The sequence below is a fragment of the Wasmannia auropunctata genome, unplaced genomic scaffold (genome assembly GCF_000956235.1).
Source record: "Wasmannia auropunctata unplaced genomic scaffold, wasmannia.A_1.0 LD336106.1, whole genome shotgun sequence".
Taxonomy (NCBI): Eukaryota; Metazoa; Arthropoda; class Insecta; order Hymenoptera; family Formicidae; genus Wasmannia; species Wasmannia auropunctata.
The window spans coordinates 5,923,199-5,945,527 of record NW_012026784.1 but is presented as its reverse complement, the minus strand read 5'-3'; the positions used below and the strand labels follow the sequence as shown (position 1 = coordinate 5,945,527).

The 22,329-nt window shown below is 47.1% G+C and overlaps 1 protein-coding gene across 1 annotated transcript in view; it reads right to left on the bottom strand.

The window, feature by feature from the left end:
• Positions 1 to 22,329, bottom strand: part of LOC105456877 (fasciclin-1) — a 230,846-nt gene that overhangs the window by 79,880 nt on the left and 128,637 nt on the right. Inside the window, exon 2 of the mRNA XM_011701237.1 lies at positions 2,943 to 3,078. Coding sequence (XP_011699539.1) covers positions 2,943 to 3,078 — 136 coding nt within the window. The remainder of the gene's footprint in view (positions 1 to 2,942; positions 3,079 to 22,329) is intronic.

Sequence of the window (22,329 nt, the reverse complement as noted above, 5' to 3'; positions counted from 1 at the left end):
ATCACGACGACGGCGCGGCGGCGGCGCAAGAGCAAGAAGGGGAGGGAGGTAGAGGGGTGGGCGGGATAGCGGAGCGAGGGGGAGGATAATGTAATTCTTGACAATCTCTTTCAAGACGCGTCTCGTAAAAAGTCTTTTGCACGCGGTAATCTCGTTCGAGCTGTTTGCTCTCCAATACGTCGCTCCGGCGTAGACAAAAAAAAAAGGAAAAAGACGAAGGAGGGCTAAGGCGCAGCGATTCGACGAACAGTCGACGAGGAATAAAAGTAGCGGCCCGTCATCAGCCCACGCTCCTTCTGCTTCGTTCTCCCTTGTCGTTTCGTCGCGGAGCTCCGCGGGAAAAAAAAAACGCCTCGGGCCGAATAACATTGATCCAGCGGCGGCTCGTGTGAAGCGGAGTCGACGACCCCACGACCTTTGATTATTTAGTTCGAACGGTTTTCCACGGTGGTCTCTGAGGTAATTCGTCGGGATAACTCCGCGACGGTATCCCCCGGTAGGGGAAGGCGGACTTAAAGAATAAGTTACGCGGGAATACATCGTTGACAGCCGTGGAAGAGCCCACGGTATTGCACTTTTATTGTGGCAAACGTACGTAGTTCTCCTGAAAGAAAAAGTTTCTCTTAAAATTAACCAAGCAGATAACTAGATCCTCTTCCCGTCTATCGAAAATTTCATGGCAATGCACAAAATAAAAAAATATAGATCATATAGTCAGAATCTACAATTCTTACAATATTATTACGCGGAGTCATTTTGCTCGTGATAAAAGTGAGCCTTCAGTCAATAATTCCTGACGAAAACAACCCTCTTTTTTCTTTAAACACTTCACGATTCCCAATACATCTTTACTTTCCTGGGCGATAACTAACGTCACTCGACAGGTTCGCCGCAAAGCTTGGGTAATATTGCTACCCCATCGCGCCACTATGAAACGCTCGTTTTCCGGCGCGAGGGTCCGCGCACCCGCGCGCGGCTTAGCCGCGCAAATCGGATTAATTATTTCCCGGCGCGGCCGGTTGTGGCCGAAGGCGCGGCCCTTTCTTATCGCCGGGTTTAACGTAAGCACTTGGGGCACACGGGTTGGTTGCGCCCTATGGTGGGACGTGTTTGCCTACGGGTCTTCGTCAAGATCGATGGCGCCGTGTGCCATGGCGCGGCGCCGATGCGACTATCCCCCGTGTACCTAAGCGTTGCCGCCGTGCGCCATCCCGCCCGCGCGGCAGCGCAAACATTGCACGTCGAAATTACACACCGCGCGACATCGCAAACACGGACGCGGACGACGCGAAGACGACGGCGACGTGAGGCGAGGTGAGGCGAGGCGAGGCGAGGCGAGGCGAGACGAAACGAGGGTGCGCCTAACGAGGCCCGTCGTTGCGTTTACCATAACCCGCTAAGGATAATAAGGATTTTGATTGAGCAGGCTGTTTGCCGCGTCCCCATTGATTAAAGACGATCTCGCGATACGCCTCTCTCTCTCTCTCTCTCTCTCTCTCTCTCTCTCTCGACGACGACGACGCGACAGGACGAGATAAAAATACGCGCGTATCAGGCGGCGTGGTGCGGGAGTTTGTTAAAATTTAATCCCTTTCTGAAAACTCTGATCAAGGTAGAACGAAATGGCGCTGAAAATATGAATTTTCAGTCAAGTGTTACTAATACACTTTTTTTTGCTTCGTGTATTCTTCATCCCGACGGTCTCGTCGACGGAATAATATGCCGAATGTTAAAAAGGCATCTATTACTCCCGATTTTCCTCGGGAGCAATTTCGCGAGAATGCGACTGTGTTCCGCGCCGCACGAATTCGCTTCGATTTCCGTCTGGCGCGCGATAAAGTGCAACAGGATGCATTAACGTGAACGGATTCTGACGCGTTGGCTCGCTGACGCCGCGCGATATTAGTCAGCTCTACGTTCAATCGCAATAACGCCCATCCCTCTCCCCCTTTCTCCCTCCCCTGCGCGGGCCCCCTTTCTATCAGGATCTATATCGATGAATGCCCAACGGACGCCGAACGGTCGTAAATGCGAATACGTCGATAACGGATTGCCGGAGAGCCACACCACCGCTCGCTCTCTCTCTCTCTCTCTCTCTCTCTCTCTCTCTCTCTCTCTCTCTCTCGTTGTACTCGCGGCCATCGAAGAAGCTCTGAATTACGAAAGCGCGTAAGCGGTCCGGCGCATATCGAATGCGCCTTCCGATCCGGCGCGGCGCGGCTTTGCAGCTCGCTCGGACGGATGCATTACGGATGCATGCGCGCCCGCCCGCACTCCCGCTCTCGTCCGCCCGCCCACCCCTCGTCGAGATCAAAGGGCGAAATACCGAAACTCGACTCGGCGCGGAGTTAATGCACTCCGGCGCGCGCGAAAACCGGACGAAGAAAGGAAATAATGCAGATGCGGGAGAGGCGGAGCGGGGGGGTCTCTCCGCCAAACCGTGGAAATTGAGTTTCCACGGCCGTGTTGAGAATTTTCTCCGCGTCGCGCCGACACACCGCCGCGCCGCGGCCTATTCCGGGGAATACCGCGTGATGCAATAGCGGAGACAACGAGATTTCCTCGACCGTTTGTTGATTCTGCACAAATTCGTCGAGTTTGCTTCGAATTCGTGATGTTTCTGCTGATGGGGATTTAAATAATCGTGTCGCGATAATTCCTTTCTCTGTTACGCATTAGTAAAAACTATAATTTGTACACGCAATACGCTACCAGATGCAGCTATCTCCAGCTTTTCATTCACTGCAGATCTTATATAGTCTCTCGATACAGTTATTATAATCTTAAATATATAAATTGCCAGGACTAAATCGCCATCTTTATGTTCTTGCATCGTCGTTTAAATAAGATAGCTGACGATGTGTCCATACATATGTCTACATCTAAATCCACTTTAATTTAAATCTATCTTAGGCTGAATAAACATTGCGTTCTCTACTCACACATGTGATACAAAACCAAATTCTTCGTGCTGCCATTGTACTTCTGGAACGCTCGATTAGTGGGCGCAAACACGGTCACGTGGCGGTACGTGAGGGTAGTATTGGCCACTTGACTGGCTTCCAGGAGCTGGTAGAACTGCAACAGAAAAGCGGAATATGGTTTTTTACAATCGATCTAGTTTCTCTCTCTCTCTCTCTCTCTCTCTGCTTAATCGGCGCCGCCAATTAACGGGCGTGCATTGGTATACGCAAAAAAAAAGAGAGAACAGGGAAAACGCTCACGGCATTATATACCCTGCAGTGTGGGTTCGCGTGCCCTCGTTCCCGCACACCCCTCTCGACAAAATCAAACAATCGCTCGCCGCCGCGCTCAAAAGGACCCGGCTTGTATGAGAGGTCGTTAAATTAATCATCGTCCCCCGCATGATAAAGCAGGAAACGCGCGCGCCCCGTTCCGGGGCGATCGATTCCGGCTCGTCTGACGTCGCGGCTCTTATACGCGAGGCGAACCCTTCTTCTACGCAACAACGGTGGCGGAAGGAGAGAAGAAAAAATCCGCACGCCCAACGGGAACATGCCCCGAGCAATTCGCGTCAACGGGGGATTAAAGTCGTAGTTCACATCGAGTTGCGAGCTCGGGGTTCGACGAGCACGCGCGCGCTAAAGCATTTAATCCGACGTGTCGGTTGAAATTTTCCGAGGACTTTCATCTCCCGCGGCGGCCGCGGCACAAAGGAACCTCGTTAGTTATCAATGCTTAATTAGCCAGATGTAAAGTCCGATCTACTGGCGGGATATTACGAGAGTCACCCTTCCCGCTGTACCGGGGAGGGGCTCCTCCTCTTTCTGTCGAGCATCGCCTGGGAGTCGAGGGCAAAAAAGAAAAAAAGAAACACGTCGCGGAAAACCAAAAGTCATCAAAGCTGTTTACAATGTTAAATATTTTCGTGATGGTATTTTCGTAATTTTAGAATCTTGTTTTTCAAACCTTGCAATAAATTGCTGCATAATTATACATAACGCAGCTATTTTCTTCATAATTATTACATTATAATGATCATTATATACTGTAATAATGTAACGGGAATAAAATATTTTAACGAGATTTAATTCAGCGCTTGCAGTACAATATTATTTATACGTGCGCGTTTCGCTCTGGTACATTTAAAAAACGAACGAACTCGCTCGCGTTAGACGCGAAAAGTATGCCGGGATAGCATGATAAAACTCCGCGCCGCACCGCCCGGCTTTGTCGATTTTATGACGCGTGTGGCATTCGAACAAGTTTTACCGCACAAAAGCGCCGCCGAGGCTTCCGATTCTCGTAAAACTCGGCGCGAGTATCGTAAAAACGCGATTATTTCGTCCCATTGCTTGAAACTCCGGCACTGCCGGGAGAACTATGTCGGCATTCGGTTATAATAAACTGCTAAAGTTTCGCACGCAGGAGGCGGGTGTCGGTAATTTTTCCGTCGCGTACAACCCCGGCTCTGATAACCGCCCGATCTTTCAAGTCTTTCGACTCTGTCGGAGTTAAAAGAGCAATTTCGCACTTCATATTTTCCCGTTTCTGTAATCCACATTCAAATGGTCCCACATTCAGTCCCACAATTGAACGTTCTTGTTCTATTATTAAATATTAAGCTCGCCCTTTTTACCTAAGAATACTAATGCTAAGAATACAGGTGCTCGTGTTTGATTTTGATTTATGACTTTTTTACTTAATGCTAATCTCGCTTAAGTCGAACAAAACTTCAAAACGCCAAGTTATATATGTATAATAATACATACGTTGGTCCGCGAGCGGTTGGTAGATTTACGAATTATTGAAGCCGTAAGTTTCCGCAAGACCGCGGACGGCATTGTCGGAGGCGGAGGAAACTTTGTTACCACGGTCATATATGCTAATTAGTACACGGTGGGATAATTGGTAGGGAGATTCGGAGCAGGGTCTATTAGTTGCATCGGTCGGTCGGCGGTGCCGACAGGAAATTTCTGATTAATTAGTGGAAGCTGTAACGCGTGGGTGCGGTCCATTTAGCTTCTATATTCTATGATGACGACGAGATCGACGTCGCGCGCGCACGATATAGAAACTCACTACAAAATCGGAAATATAACACAATGCGATTCGGGATGTTTAACCGGGGTTATTTCACGTGTTCGAGGAATAACAGAAGCCGAGCTCAGATGAAATTCCGCGAAAACGATAAACAGGAAACCTTTTTTTTTTTTTCATTCCATCGGACGATGGCGGGGGGAGGGGGGTAGTTCAATTCTCGTTAAGGATAACGGCGACGCGAGCCCAATTTGTGAAAAATAATGGTGAAACATGGTTGCGACCTCCTTTATCTCCCTCGCCCCCTTATCCTTGCCGGGCCGGGCCTCTCTTATCCCCTTCGCCTCCCTTTAACGAAGCTCTTGAGTAATGGAGACATGTCGTGACTCCCGGCAATTAATGCGAGTTGGTTCGTCGAGGCGAGCCCGGTAGAGCGGCGGGATTGGTCGGTCGGAGGTAGTCAGACAAAAGGAGAAAGAGACAGGACGAAAACAGCCCTGCGGATAGAAAAAGATTTCCAGCACAGCACAGAGTAACCGAGACGTTGTGTTTCGCGTGTCGATTGTCTTGGTAAAGACAGAAGTTTTATCGAATCAAGTATAATAATGGTCACTCTGGCGAGTCTAGAACTCTCGAGTCGCGTAAAACTTGAGTTTGTTACAACCGATAATTTTGATACTTGACTTCTTGGAATTTGCTGTGAACACAACAAAGGACTGAAAGACGTCTTTAAAAAGATTTGAAAGATTAAAACGTTCTCTCACAAAAATAATTCAATATTTTCAGCCCGCAAAAACTTAATTTGAATAGTAATGGCGATATTCGTCTGAAGATGAGTATGATCCTGTTTTTAGATCGGAAAGAGGCACTTTCTTATAACGAGTATTTAATAAACATGAGTAAACGCATGATTTTTTAACGTGATTTTTTTCCCATATTAAAACAAAACTATAAAATAAAAGAGCAATGTTAACAAGAAATATTAACGTATTATCAATTATCAGCTGGAAAATGAGTATTAAAGACGGGCAATCTCAAAAATATATACTCGTGTCATGTTCCTTCGCTTAATAGACCACGCGTGCTTGAGAGTGCAAGAAACGAGTATATAAATGAGTTAAAAAGAGACTAAAAACGGATGATATCAGAAGTACAACGGTGAAATTTGTATTGTAAGGTTCGTTTCTGTCTTTATTTCGTTGTCTTTTTTTAGATACTTGAATAATTTCTTGATTTTCCCGAACGGGAAAAGTCCTTTTTTGACAAATGCGAAATGACTGACAAAATGAGGACGGGCGGTTTCAAAAATTCATTCGAAAATTCGTTTGCGCGCTCGAGCGTATCTATCAGTTTTGCTAACGAGACACTCAGTTCGCAAAAGCGGTGGAGTTTAGCCGAGTGCGCCGAGCACACGGGCAGGATATTATATGTATTATTAATGCGGGCAAATATTCGCATTTGTAGACGTTCCGTTTTCGCATTTTCTGCTCGGCGAATAAAAACAATCACGCGACGTCGCATCGCCGTCGATGGGTTAAACAGGGGATAAACGGATTCTCTATGAAGCGCAGCCCGGCCGCGCGCCGGCCGGGTCGAGAACCCGGAGCATCGGGGACGAGTCGACTATGGAAATTAAATTAAATCGCACGCCAAGATATATATTTTCTATTCTCTCTTCCTCTCCTCCTCTGCATCTGTCCGCCTGGCACCATTTTATTGCATTACGTGCTTTCGAAATATCGCGCGCGATCAGAAGATAAATTCCCAGTGACGTTTGTCGTCCCGTAACAAACGCGATATTGTTCTCGTTGCTCCATTTTCCGAGGCTTTACACTTAGCGCAGTATCCCGAGAACCAGTATCCCGAAGGATCTGCCTGGTTCGGACGTTTTTCGGAAATTATACGAACGGAAAATCCCAGCTTCTGGCTGTTGGAAGATTCATGCCTCCCGTGCTGAAATTACGCGTACAATAAATAAGCGAGACATGAATCTTAATGTTTGTGTTCCGCGTCTTAATTCATGTCTACGTTTCAACCTTCGAGGCATTTTATCTCACGACACGCATCAGCGCACGGCGTTATGTTACCAGTTGTATTCGTTTAAGCCGTGCGCTCGCTATATTTTTGCCACGGTAAAATATTTAATGAACGTTCCCCGTGTGTATCTTGCTTGTATTTTACTTACTTTACGCCTGCTCTTATCACCGCCGACGTAACGTAGCGAAAAGAATAATAATTACTTTAATTCTCGTGATATCTGATATCTCGGTGTACAATGCATAACAAAAAACATTACTCGGCAATTCGATAATCAGTTGGATATAGAGACTGTTGAAATTGGCGCATTTGGATCATCCGCGTGATCTCGGGTTCCGAGAACAATATTTTTTAGAGTAATATTTTTTCTCGTTCTCACGATCTGACATCATTTTTCACGTTTCGTCACATCTTTTACGGCCTTTCCTCCCTCCACCTGATTTTAGAAACACCTCCGTCGTTCATCACACACACACATTGTATCTTCGCGAACAAAATGGATCGCGCGCTCCGGTAATTATGTTTAATTACAATCAACGTAGGAAAAAGGAGACGGAAGGAAAAGAGAGGATGAAACACGCGAGCGCGAGGGCTCCGCGTTTTTACGAGCGAGGTTTAACCCGAGACCTGGGGATCTCGAGTTGCGTCCGCCGTAAAGATGGGAAAGAGCGAAATTTAATTAACGGTGAGCATACGTCGAAAGTTTTCCCGCGCTACCTCCATGCCGCAGCCGCGGCAATGGCGGCTTAAATTCTTTTATACGATTTTGTGCGGTAATAAGTGGACATTCGATTCGCGCGTGCTCCCACCTCTCGTTTCGTTCGTGAGTTCGCTATCCTGGGCGAACGACAAAAAAGGTGAAAATATTTCTGTAAAAAATATTACACACAAGTCGTTAAATGCACTTGATGAACGAAGACCGTGCATCACCTTTAAGTCCATTACATTAACAAGATATATATTGCACCATTGGGGGACGTCCTTAAACTTTTCGTATCTCCGATATCGCGTGGGTTGTTTATCGTCACTCTTGTTCGCCCCTTTTATTATCCGCTCAATGCGCCCTCGACGAGTACGAACATTTATGTCGAGTGACTGAACTTTCATTCAGCGCCGGGGGATGACGGGGGAGAATGGAGGCCTCGTGCTCCGTTTATGAGTCAACGATATCGTCAACTCAGGCGAGAGCATCACGAATTACACTCACGCGCCGAAGAGCTACGATTAATCTGCATATTATTATGTCAGCTCGTCCGTACGAACGCGCTTTAGTGCCTTTCGCAAGTTCACTGAGTTTTAACACTTAGAATATACTTTCACGGGCGGAAATCGGTGTCGATGCGTGAAGTAAAAAGTAAAGTTTAAACCACCAGTATTTTGCGGACATCATTATTTTTTTTTTTTAGCGCGACGCGAAAAATTTATATTGCAATTCTATAAAACATTTTAATTCTCATCACACATCAAGAGGGAGGGAGGGGGGAGATGTAGCTGCGAGGTCAAATACATATACAAGAGCTAAATATTTATAGATTTCAATGCAATCGTCTATTCCGCGCGACTGACTCATTAGCGATGATGACGTGGATGACCCGTTTATCCATATTTATTTGTTATGCGACGAAGTGATTCATCCGTGATTCACGGGCCGATGGATTCGGATCTGATGCATCCGCGATCGCATGCAGATTAATGGTCGCGCATTTCCCCGCGTCTCTCTCCCTCCCTCCTCTTTAAAATATTCAATCTAAAACCATTTCACGTGCGTACAACGAAGGAGACTCGCGTCGAATGTACTCGGGGACGACTACAGGGAGCAATATCATTTTGACGCGGCAGTCGAGAGGCAACATCGCCTCGACGCCAGTAGCAATCGAGACCATATCGTCCTGATGTATCCACCGTTAGGAGCACGACGTCGTGAAGCCAAGAACAACACCTAAGGAGCTGCAGCCTCCCTTTGATACAACCTGTGCCATTATTACGTGCAAATTACTTCTCGATTCGATTCGATATCGGGGGGAGGGCGGGTGGGGGAGGCGTAAAGCGCTTCTGGCTTGCGTCCGATAACGCCTTTGTTACTATGCATTATACAGGTGTGTATGCATTTACATTTCCAGGAATATATCGGGTGACATTAAAATTATCGCTGTTATTATCGGTTGCAAGTTCTTCGATCAATTTACAATCGGTTTCTGATATGCGATATTTAAATTCTCTAATAGTAATAAGAAGAGGACGCGAAAGACTCAAAAATAGAAGAGCAGATATTGCATTCGTGGCATCCGATTTAGCTTGATGAAATATTAATTCGAAGTCTACCGACGTGTACTCGCGAAAATATTCAGTGTTTAAAAATTAACAGTTCAAGTGGGTGAAAGAACGTAGTCGAAGGATAGGATAATAAACGAAAGCGATCCTCGTAGACGAAAGCGACGTCGCTCCGGGGGGAGGGTCTCGCGCGGGCGCTCTGTATACAGAACACGCGATGCCTTATGCATATCGAAAGCCGCTGCACAGATGCATTATTGGGCGCATTATACAGAATGGCCTGTTGAAGCAATTCCATTGTAAATTGAGTGCGCGTTGGTACGAAAACGCGCGTTGGTCGCGCGGAAGAAGGGGCTCGACTTGCCACAGGCGGCGAAAAGGATACCGTGAAAATCGAGGGGGGAGGGGTCGGGAAGGCGGGGGAGGAGAGGGCGCCGGTTGCTTTTGCCCCAGAAGCGTGAGCCGGTAAAAGCCCTTATATTGAATACGTGGGTCACATCTCAATATCTCGATGCACTTACTCGCGCCACCGATATTTCGCCTCCGGGGGTTGCTTGAGAGCGTGACGTGTGATGCAAGAGGGGTGAGAGGGAGGTCGGGCGATAAGTGTAGCGACGTTTAAAAAGATTGGTACACGGAGAAAGGTACTGGGACACAGTGACGAAATCAGTAAGTGATCTAATTAGGCTCCACAAATTTAGAGTTTTCGATTTTTTTAAATTGAATTGTTGTAAGTGATCTAATTGGTTCCACGAATTTAGAGAGTTGTTGATTTCCTTGAATTGTATAATTAAATCGACAGCGGTAAATAGAGCAATGGTACTCAAAATATACTTGAACATTGCTCATGTCAGTTTAATCGTTCCACTTGGCGGAGGCTTTAAATACAGCAATAATTCGGGATGTTTTCAAACGCGCGAATCAATGATATCGGATTTCTTTTTAACGTAGTGAGTAATCCGTTACAGCGTCCATATATCTACGTAAAAGTATTTATAGCTCACAATGCCATTACGGTAAAATATTAAACCCCCGTCCATTAAACTTTCATACAGCTCGCGTAATTCTGCGATCGTCGGGTATTTCTCGGTCATAATTTCCCGCCGTACGGCCGGGAGATGTATTTCACGCGCTTGTGACTCATCGTCACGGCCTCGTCCCCCTTTATATAAATAACCTAGAGAAATGAATTTCGGACAAACGAGGGAGAGGTCGTCGCCCGACTGGCGCCATCGAAACGACCCCTCGAAGCCGACCCCATCGTTAGAGGGGTTCACGATTTCCTTGGACTTTCGCGGTCGCCATGCGTTACAATGCCGGGAATCATTCGTATTTACTGGTACTCGTTCCGTAACTTTTCGGTCTTTGTCGTCGAGTCGTAATCTCTCGCTTGGATGTCCTTATCAGCGATGCCCAAGTAACGGGTATCAGATTGGCAGATTATATAGCGGCAATAAAGTAAGAAGTAAATTCGGTAAGAAGCATATTGGCCGCGTTTAATCGAAAGAGTAATAGTCCGAGGAATCGAACCGATAGCGGCCCGTTGATGGAAGTAAAAATGGACAGGATCGATACATACATATTTCATGTCGCAATGATGAACATTCATCACGGGCCATCCCGTTGGTAATGTCATTTATGTTACATACCGAAACGGATGGCGCGCTGGTTACTTAGCGATATGAAAATTCTCGAATTACCATCGTCGCGCCGAGTCGAGTCATCCGACCGCCGCCGCCGCCAGTCTCATGCGACTTTCCGTCTTCGTCGATCGATCATCTCGTCCCTCGTATTCGCGATGCGTTTTACGTATCCCGGGGACCGCGGGGGAGACTGATGCACGATGATGTAAGACGATCTATTCATCTCCCCGTGACTTGGCAAACCGAATGTTTTCGCATAGGCACACATATTCAACATTTAAATTTTTCTTCGAGCGGCTGGAGATGTATAGCTCTAAGTATTTTAAAAGTTTCATTTGATTTTATCGATGCAATGATTAAAAATCGTAAAATTCCAAAGAATCAAAGTGTTTGTGTATATATCACGGAAAGAACAATTTTGATGGTTGGTCTGAAAATTTTGCTGGATGCAGATCTGAAAATAATTTTGTTGGACCATTAAAACAATTTTATTGGAAGCTAAAAAATGATGAGCATTGCTGTAAAACGTTTTTCTATTCTAGCAACCAGTTTAAATTTTCAGCAAAATTATTTTGATGATCCAACAAAATTATTTTTATATCTGTATCCAGCAAAATCGTTCTTTTCGTACATGCAGACGACAGTTTAAAGATGTAGAAAGTGCCAGAACTCTAGAATTCAGAAATCAAAAGATTCGGAAAATATTCAATATTTTTTGAATCATCCAAAGAGAGCAACGCGATTTAATATTCACGAAAATAATTACATATCCTTCACAGATCGATTTGTTCTCACGACAACAAGCTATCGAAAAATTCATTTAAATGTAATGCGGTAATTAAGTACCATCAATATTTCGGCGGCGATCGCGTTAAAATAATAATGCGCTCACGGTAGAATCAATTGAATTGGGAATGACCTCCAGAGAATTTCAGCGGATTCGCGACGTACGTCCTTAAGGGGTTAATCCGGCAGCGGTAATTAATGGCACAACCGCATCGGAACGGAAGTGCGCGGTACGCAGGACGCTAAATAATTTAGCGCGCATCCCGTGACGACGCGCGCCGTGCCGGTCGCGCGCCGATCGGTCGCAGGAAGTTGAAAAACAAGGAAGCGGTTGTTAACCCAGCCGGACATTACCCAGTATCGAGTGTTATCATCCCCTCCTCCGCCCTTCTCCACCGGCCCTCCTCCACCCGCCCTCGTTCGCACATTGCGGTCCCAGACCTCATTAACAATTAGAATTCGCGGTGATTATGCCGCTAATTGGTAATCAATATTCAGTATAACCATTAAAGGCAACCGGCTCGGCAACTGAATATCGATAGGGTCGACCGCCACCGCCGAATTCGCAGTCGGCTAATGTAAGCGATACAACGGAAGGGAACTGAATCGGGAAGTAACAATAGTGTGCGCGCGCGCGCGACCCCATCCGGTGATATCGAATGCGCGACTTGGCGAGGAGGCTCTCCATCGAGGGAAGTTGTTCTTCGCGGTTTCACGTTAATTTATGGACGGGAAACCGATCGTGCTCTCTGGAAGAGACCATCTCCATCTCCGATACGTCAATTAGAATGCGCCGTTTATACTTCCGTGCCGCGTACTAATTGTGAATCCTGCGATTTCTTTCGATATATATTTTATTTATATGTAGTTTTATATGACGATGTATAAACAAAAGTTTACAGATAAGTCGGGAGGATTTAGGAACTTAATCACGAATTAAAACATTCGTCAGCGTCGCTCCTCCGCGACGCTCTTCGCGCAGACTTTCTCGCGGTAACTTTGATTGAGTGAGTTTACTACAAAGTTAGTCTATAACCCGTCTACTTTTTGGACCCGCCTACGGTGCACAAGAAGAGGAAGCTCCCTCGCGCGTCGAGGATGGCGAAAGAGAGAGAGGGAGAAAGGACATCACCTATACCCTCACCTCGCCATCCGATCAGGCTCGCGATCAATTAAAACTTCACCGAGTTTGATTTATCGAACGACTTTGATTGCGGCTCCGTTAAAAGAGGGTGCGCGCACGCCGACACCGATTCCTTCCGAGCTCCTCGAGAAACTTTCGAAACTTCTGAAAATCTTCCAGCCACCGCCTACCACTTTACTTGGCTGTGACACATGTTACACACTTCTCTTTTCTCCATTATATATTATTAAAAATAATTAACCAAATACATAGAATAAATATAATGATGTCTAACGCTTATGTATATAATATATTTATGTATTTTTATTATTTTATAGCTGTTTTATATATCATCACACGTTAGATATCATTAGATTTATTCAATGTATGTGGTTTATTATTTTATATAGATACGTGTTTTATATACATATATATATGTGTGTGTAACAGCTATCTCTATCTCCTTTCCACAAATTTCTACAATATATACCTTGGATGAAGATACATTTCTAGCCAATAGCGTCTCGAATCGATGTTGATCTATATGGTCGAGTCAACGGACCCTTAGATTCCGACGGGAGACGAAATCTCCGGCGAAACTAGTTTCGGCCAAAGTAGGTGGTAATTTCACGGCTGCGGCAGCAGTACGCCGTCGCCTATCCGATTTACTCTGGCCGAGCGCGAGCGAAGCTCGGTATCGGGGCGTGATCTATTCCCACGAGGAACTTCGCTCCTCGTTTATCTTCATTATCGTCGTATCTGTCCTTGGTCCTTGGCAACGGGCGGGCAGAACGCGACGCGACGCCGACAGCCTCGCGTCCGCTGCCAAACGCGCCTCTCCGCGCGCCGTCCATCCCGATGGTGCACGCGCGTACAAACATTTGAATATTTATGAAACGTTTATCAGAGCGCGCGGCGACCGGAGGGTGACCGGGGCTATCGATTCCGCTTTCCGGATCGCGTTTCGAAACGCGTTTGATTTTGAACGGCCGGGCCTGTGTGCCGTCCGGCGCGATACCATCGACGTCGACGTCAGCGTCCGCGCGCGGCGGCGCGACGCGGCGTCGGCGTTTCGCTCCGTCGCGTACAACGTTTTTCCATTTACCCGCGACACCGGTGTTTGCTATAGCGCGAACGTACTACGCACACCCGGCGCTCTATTTTTCCGCTATTTCTCCTTTGGCCCAGCGATGAGGCGCGTAAACGGTCTACATTCCTTCTCTCTCTTTCTCGATTCGACGCGAGTTTTTCCCGCTTTTGTTTTCCGCCCGCTCTTTATTCCCCGTCTCTTTGTCCCATCGTCTCCGTTGCGCTTTCGCTCGCCGAATTTGTTCTGCCTTCCAATATACTCTTTTGCACTGGAGAACGAGCTCTATCTATCATCTATGGTATATACAATGAATTAAAATAAAATCGGGGATAATTTTCCCTCGAGGAATTTTGGGGATTCGTTACTTCGAATAAAATACATTTTGAAAATGGGAATGTATTTTTAAAACTGTGTTTTAAATATTTGCTGCAGTTAAAATGCTATTCCCATGTTCCACACGATTCCGAGCTTTTCGCGTTCGGAGGCACCGAAGAATGTTTCAATTTGCGCCCCCCCCCCTCGTTTCCTCCCCGCCCTCGTGTCATTTTGATATCTGATAATCACGATTGACGGCCGGGTCGATAAAAAGTGCGCGGCACTTCGAGCTTTCGGCATATTTACGACGGAATTGATTTAGGAGGTCCGCATTTTTCGACAGCAATGTGGAGCGCGAGCGTGGCGCGCGGTCCATTTAAAAGCCCGGCAAATAAACGTCGTGTAAACGTAACGACGTCGCGGAATCCACGAAAGGCTCACGGGGGTGGGGGGAGGGAAACGCGACGGGGGTTTGAAACCTCTCAACAGGATGAAACTTGATTTACTTCGGAGCCGGCGAAACGGGGAAGAGGAATCCTTAGGCGCGGTAAACAAGGGACCGAAGCCTGCGCACGTAAACTTGCGCGTTCTACGAGGACGACGTTAACCCTATCATGTTCGACGAGTCACTTTCATACGGAAACATTCGCGCCAAAGGTATCTCCGACGCATATTATTCGAGCACATTAAAAAAATGCAGATGTGAAAAAAGAAGTAAAAATCTGGATGGAAAATCTAAATGTAAAATCAAGAATATTAAACGGGCTAAAAAATTCAAGCGTCAAAAAGAGCAAAATGTCCAAAAATGTTCCAACTATTATGCGACTGCTTCACAGAGGAGAAAAATCGAGTGTAAATCATTTTTTAAATGCTTTTTGTTAATAATGTATAATCATATAACCGACTAGAAATCGCACAATGCGCGCGGCGGCAGCGAGGGGGAAAGAAAGAGAGAGGAGGGCGGGAAGAGAGGGAGGATAATAAAATAAACTGCAAGCGATAAAGCGACTCGCAGAGCGCGCAATTTAGCGGTATGTAATTAAACAAAAGCACCGTTTCAAAAGGCATCCACCGGGGAGACGATTAGGATTTCAATACGACCGCATTCCACGGTACATTCGAGATGCGCCTGCAAAAAGCGCATTTGCAAACCAACGAAGGCGCGGGAGGGAGGGAAGAAAGGGGGGGGCGGGGAGGAGTTCCGAATTCACATGCGAAATAATACCGTAAATTGGTACAAGATAATTAGATTAAACGATACGTTTCGCGATCCATTAGCTAATTAAATCGCGGGGATTACGTTTATGGTAATTAACAATCGTGTAATAACGGCAACCGGTCGTTTGTCCGCTCGACGGGATACCCGACGATAAGAATGATATCGCCATCGATCGCGGAATAATAAACAATTAGCGCGGCCCGCGTCGCTGATTAATTCCTCTCATCCGCTCCGAGGGTTTAGGCGCGCCGCCGCCGCCGTGCGCCGCGCGCGCGGCTTGATTTATAGTCCCGTTTACTCCGAATGGAAATCTCTCCGCGGCACCGTCCCTCTCCCCCATCCCTTCATCCCTCGCGTCAGACTTTAACGGCGAAAGGGCAAGGGATCTTTCGCTGAAAGGTTGCTTTACCCTTTTCAGGGGCACCGTTGCGCAACACTGAGAGAGTACTCTGGTAACAATGTCTGCATCTTTCTCCCTTTGTAAAAAAAAACCGGTCCTTTTTGGCCGATCGGCACACGCGCGAATTACTTCATTCTCGGGGAAATAACGCTCTCCCCGAATGAGTTGATAATTCTGTGAAAACGAGCGACACGAGAGCGATTTGTTTTAATGGAAAAACTGTATCTTTTCGGAGAAACGAAGCGCGATGGCGAAATTTCGATTAGCAAAATTAATAGACTGAAAGAAATGCTACTGTAAAGATTTCACAATTTTAAACGTGTACGATAAGGACTCGAAATTAAGAAGTAAATGATTCTCGGATCTCCATGCGATTCTCTCCTAACTTTCCTTAACTTGGCAGAAACCGAGAATCAATATCGTTCTCGTTTGCTCTACAAACCTACCAAACTCCACCAAAAAGCGTAACGCGCGACTGTTGGCGAACGTTTCTTGTAAAGGCGAACGGCAAAGCTATTTCCCTTCACTCTGCCAGAGAGTGTTTGGCTATTACGATGAGACTTGTCGTCGAAATGCGCTCCAAAGAGCGCCAACCGGGATATCCGAGTCTGTGGGTCGCGATAAAAATAAGACTCGAACGAGAGACTTTAGCCAACTTTCGAGGGTGAGGCGAAATGAGACGAGAGGTCGGAAGACGCGGAAAGGGGAGGAGGGAGGAGGATTGATCGCCGGCAACGTAGCGTATCGCGAAATCTATCCCCTCGTCTCGCGCGCGAGGGTGCGCCGCATCGGAACGGACGGGGCGCGCACTTTTGCCCGATTCACTTCGCGTCTTCTTTGTAGCGAGAGCTATTGGCAACGAGGCGTGTCGGAGTGGCTGTTTGTAGCGTCAAAACGTCGGGCGGAATCGACGCTCGTCGACGATCGTCGGGAGCTGTCGGAGGAGATGTTTTTTGGGACGTCGAGCCGGATCTACACACGGCGGCGGTAGCTGCTCCTGCTGCGCGTGCTGCGGATGGGAAAGGATACTGGAAAACAGCGCCTCGCCTCGCGGATGGACTTTCGGCCTCTCGATGGGGCGATTTAAACTTCGGCGACGATTTTTGTCGCTGCAGCAAACGACGTTAATGCTGAAGTAATGAAGTTCTCCGCAAATTTCTTGTATGCCTGTTTGGAATCTACTTAAAGCTCGTGTAACTTGAGAATCCTGTTCTCTTTATTTTTTATCAGAGATGAGAATTTAAAATAGGACAGTTTAATTTTAACAGAATCATACGTGATAAATAATTTAAGCGAGATGAAGGATGGGCTACATCAATACTTCAATATACATCACTACATATAAATATATAATTTATATTTAGTGATGTATAACCAAGTTGTATTTTTATTTGTATCGTACGTATTTAAACACTATAGAATAAAACGTTTATTTTCGAAATAAACATTTCTGATTATTTTTCTGGCAGTACGCGATCTGGCTGGTATACGCGATTATTCTTGATTATTTTGTGCCAAGCATGTAACTTGTCGAAATAAATATTCACGTTTTCGTGTGCGATATACGTCCATCGCAGTATCTAATCAACGTAATTAACGGACACCTTAATCATTAATCTATCAACTCGAAATCAGCCAGACGCCTTCGGACATTGCATGACAGACGGCCGTCTGGCCCAGGGGTTCTCATCAGTAATCGCCAAGTCCGAAAATTATTAACGGGTTTGCGCGTACCCCAATCCCCCCCCCGGGAACAGAGCTGTTGATTTTCATGGGATTACGGTCGGACAGTAAACAAATGTGGCACTTATTGACAATTCGCAAAAATCCGCGGACCCCTTTTCTGTCGTCGTCGTCGTCGTCGTTAAACACCGGGGGGTGTTTGACAGCGCGCTGCTCGAGCATCCCTTATACCCGGCGGCGATTAAACGACAACTGTCGCGGGCGAAATCCCCGGCTCCGTCGCATCTGCGCGCCCCTCGCACTTTTCCGTGCGGCCTGTTCAATAAAACTGTCCTTCCTCTTTATGCTTTGGCGATCGTAGGAGAAGGAAAGTCAATGCGACGGACAGATTATGATCCGATAGAGACCCTAGAAAAACAGCTTCCGGGGATCGGCTGACCCCGTTTCAACGTCGGAGTCAGCTGGTGATCTGGAAGATTGCTTGAGGGTGTTCTGCTGATCGAAATCGCGAAGGCGAAAAGATCCTTCGCAAATAAAACCGCTGGTCAGCGGAACTTTGAAGAATAATAAAATCGGTAGTAGAATAAAGGACAACGGGTAAATGGAAAATGTCCCGATTTTATTATGCACCGCGCCGGCTCTCCCTAGCGACCATTTTCTTCCAGTAGTCTAAACTTGCTGATCTAACAAGTCACGAATTTAAAGACTAAAGATAATTGTGACAAACGTAAAATAAATGTAAAAAATTTGTTATTAAAAAAAATTGAATTCTGTTTGTGCACTCCAATGCAAGTTGCATACGAACACAAAAGTTATATGGATCTCATTTTATACTTTCCTGAAAGAAAAGTCGCTTCGAAAAATACTGCACTTTGACACAATCTAAGATATTTCTGCGCTCCATTTTTCATATTTTATATTCTTTATATGTACTTGTTTTTCATCTTCTAATGTTGTGCGTACTTATACTTGTGTACATAAATATTGTAAAGTCGCGGAAATTTTTCAAGAATATATTCAGACATACTACGGGAAGGATCCCGCAGTATGTCTGAACCCTCCATTTAATTAGACACTCAAAGACGTATTCATCACGTATCCTTCTGAAAATGCATTTGCGCCGCGCATACGCGTAACAGACGCTGACTATCGTGACGCAAGAAACCTCAAGAAAAAAATTCCGGTAAAATGTGGCGTCACGAGAGATTACTTGTACATCGTGTTTTAACGGACGTTTATTCGACCATGTAACCGGCGCTTTGTCGCGTCGGGCGGGGAGTGCGTGCCCCTTGGCGACGTACTTTATCGATGAACGTCCGTCCTTTTCCGGAAACCGGCACAGCGGCGATACCCGTAGGCAGGGGTAAATGGCAGCGGTAAATGCCGCCGGCGCCGAATTTCAAAGGCGAAAGAGCACAGCTCGGTACAAACTCTTTTTCGGTCCCCGCGCAAAAAATGAAATCGCGCCGCGCGCACTACGACGACGGACTGCGGCCGCCGTTGCATCGCCACCCCGCGGTCTCGGTCCTCTTTTGAAACACGATATAAAGCGCGCATTCTCCCCCCCCCCCATCTCCGTGTTCCCTCCTCTTCACGAATCCATACATTTAACCGGCGCGCGGCTGTGCTACAAAAAATAGCGCGAGAGTAGACTTTGCAATCCCGTTTTTGGACGTGGGACGGGTGGGTCGGTTACCCAGCGCGGCGTCCCTTCATAATTTTCCTCGGCGCGTGAATCCTCCGTGCGGCCTGCATAAATTTTTGGTGGTGCGCGAACGAATAAAGAGAATTTTAAAGAGCTCCGCAGGTTTACCGAATGACGGTCGTGAATACACGGGAAAAAAACAGAAAGTTTTAAAATTCAAGTTACAGCAAAGAGATTAAAGAAAAAAGAACTTGCGATGGAGTGTTTTAATTGCAAGATCGCGAGAATTAAATAACTGCGAGATATAAGACACGGGGGAGAAATGTTCTCTGTTTATAATTTGTCCCTAAGCGATGGTAGACAGATAGAGAGATAGAGAGATAGAGAGAGAGAGAGAGAGAGAGAGAGAGAAACGGATCGACACACGGAGTATTTTGTAATGCGAAGGGATCTAATGAAACGTGTCTATTAATTAGCACCTAAGTGTTATGCCGCATATCCATTAGTGATAATCATGTTAACTAAAATCTGGGAATCAGCTAGCGACCGGGGCGCCGATAGTGTTTAACGCGGCCGGGGCTGAATTATCGGACGTCTCTGGTAATTATCAGATAAATATTACACGGCATATCCATTAGCGACGATCGTGCTCTCGCCAGCCAGATGTGGGATTCATAAACCGAGCTGGTGTGCGGTTTATGCGTCAATACGCTATAAACAAGCGGAATCCGCGAGGCACCGACTCACATTGCGTTTACACGTGTACGCCCGATCGTAATTATAGGTGTTTCGTGCATTATGTTACATCGCGCTGAAATATCCGCGGCACGCGAAACCCGGTTTCGCCGTTGACCCTTTTTTTTTGCAGCGGCAAGCCGCTGCAATCCGCTGTTTCACGCGGCGCGCTCGTTACAGATACGAAATTTCGTCGGCATGTTAACCGATGATAGATCCCGTTGTATTTTCCACGTGTGCAACTCTAGCACGAGCCAATCGCAACGGCGATTCCCGTGTCCCGGTTTTTCTTTTCGTTAGCGTTTTCGGTTAGCGAATCCGCGTGGTGACCTCTCTCCCTCCCCGTCCTCCCCGTTTCGTATACGCGACAATCGGAAATTCTCGTTCTGTGCGCCATCGGCTTTGCAACGCGATAAAATTATCACGTGATCGGCACATGTGGCCCTTTCATCGTGTATGACTCGCCCGCCCCCTCCGACCCTTCGCAGATCTCATTCCACGCAGGACAAAAGGCGACGCCCGATGCGTCGCCGTCGGGGAAAATGGTGCAGGACAAGGCGAAGACGACGCGAAAACGTAATAAAGCCGATATGGTCCGAGGATGAAGGCGGGGACAGATTGGAAAGTAACCGAACGGGCTGGCTTTCCGCCGAAAGGAATCGAATAACACGGAAGAAGGGATGAAAGGAAACGAATGAACGGGAAAGAGAAACGCGGGAGCCGCGGCGAAGGTGGCGGCGCGGAGACGGCAAATTGAAGCTCGCGTAAGTGGAAAGCCAATTTGGTGTTTCTTGTTGTGAAAATAAGATCATGGGAAATTATTGGGTGTTGTAACGACGGCGCCGCGCACACGGCACGTTCCCATCTCCGGGCGCGCCGCGGACCGGAGGAGAGAGACACGGGGCTCTCTCCGCGGATGGATAGATTCTCTTTCGTAACGAGAAAATTGGAAACCGCTTTGTCGACGTATTACCGCGGGTCGAGATCCGCCGAGGTGCCGCGCCGCTGTCCGATATTTCCAGCGCGATGTGTCAATACGTACGTTGCGCGCGGCGTATCAATACGTTTCGATTTCCAGAAGTCGATGAGGCGGAAAGTTCATAATCATCGGATCATCGCGATTCCGGCTAATGCGAAATAATTTGCGTGCGCAAATTATAATCGCGGACACATCATTTCGAGGGTGGATTACTCCCCCCTCCCCCTTTGTGCACATGACAATGAACGAAACGCCTCCGCAGATAGGCTTGAACACGGGCGTGTGTTTGCACATTGAGATAGGCAATCGAGGGGCGGCGGCATTTTTGAGTATCGTATAATATTGCGAGACCTGACCGCGCAAACTGAGCGCGACGGCTGGGGGTTTCCCGGGCTGTCCGCACGTTTTTAATTAAAACGCGACGTTTAATGAAGAATTTCGATAGATGCGGAAGCGGACGATTATATTCAGGCCGATTTCCCCGTGTCGGCGGACAAATGATCGGCGAACGGCGGCATTTACACAGCCCGCGCGCGCGCGTATGCATTTTGCAGTCGTCGCGGGGCAGGGCGTTTAATTTATTTTCCCCCGGTTAGAGCCGCGGCGAAATTAAATTTAGGCATTTGTTTACGCGCGCAGCGTACTGCCGCGCGCGACGAGATTATCGGCCGTCCGGGCTACCCTTCCCCGCCGGTCGACGGCGCGGCGTCGTCCTGTCGAAAATGTCCGACCGCGAAAATGAGAGCGGACGTGTCGCGCTTTCAGACATTTCGCAAATTTGCGGTCGCGCGCGCGTCCAATTAAATTAACAAATTTTATTCGCCGCCGCGGCGATTACCCCTTTTCGCCGACGTGGCGATACGAAAATAATAATAATCGAGGGGCGAAAAGAAGTAGCGATGGATGAGGAGCCGAAGGGACGGATGGTTCCCTTCGCTTCTTGGACTAACGTCACGATCCTCCAGCGATGGCGATCAATTTACCGTCCCAGCTACATTAATAATGTCAACATCTTCGTTCACACTCCCGAAGAATAATATTGTCCTGCAATTACTACCCGGGGTCCCGCGGAACCAAACGGAGATAGGTGAATTGCGCAACCGCCCCAGGGTTTCTAAGTGTTTGTACGCGCGGAGCAATAAATTTCTGTCACTTCTCTCAACCGCCCGTGAATGATGCAAATGGAGATGCAAATGTGAGCACTCATTTTGAGTTCTTATAAAAATAATTTCGTATCTCTGTCTCTCTGTCTCTCTCTCTCTCTCTCTCTCTCTCTCTCTCTTTCTCTGCATTAAATGGGGAAGTAACAACGGCTTGATACTCGTGAATTTTCAAAGAAGCTGCGCACATCGGTGTGCTTGCACACGTGCAAGAGTCAAATTTATACAATTATTCAAAATTC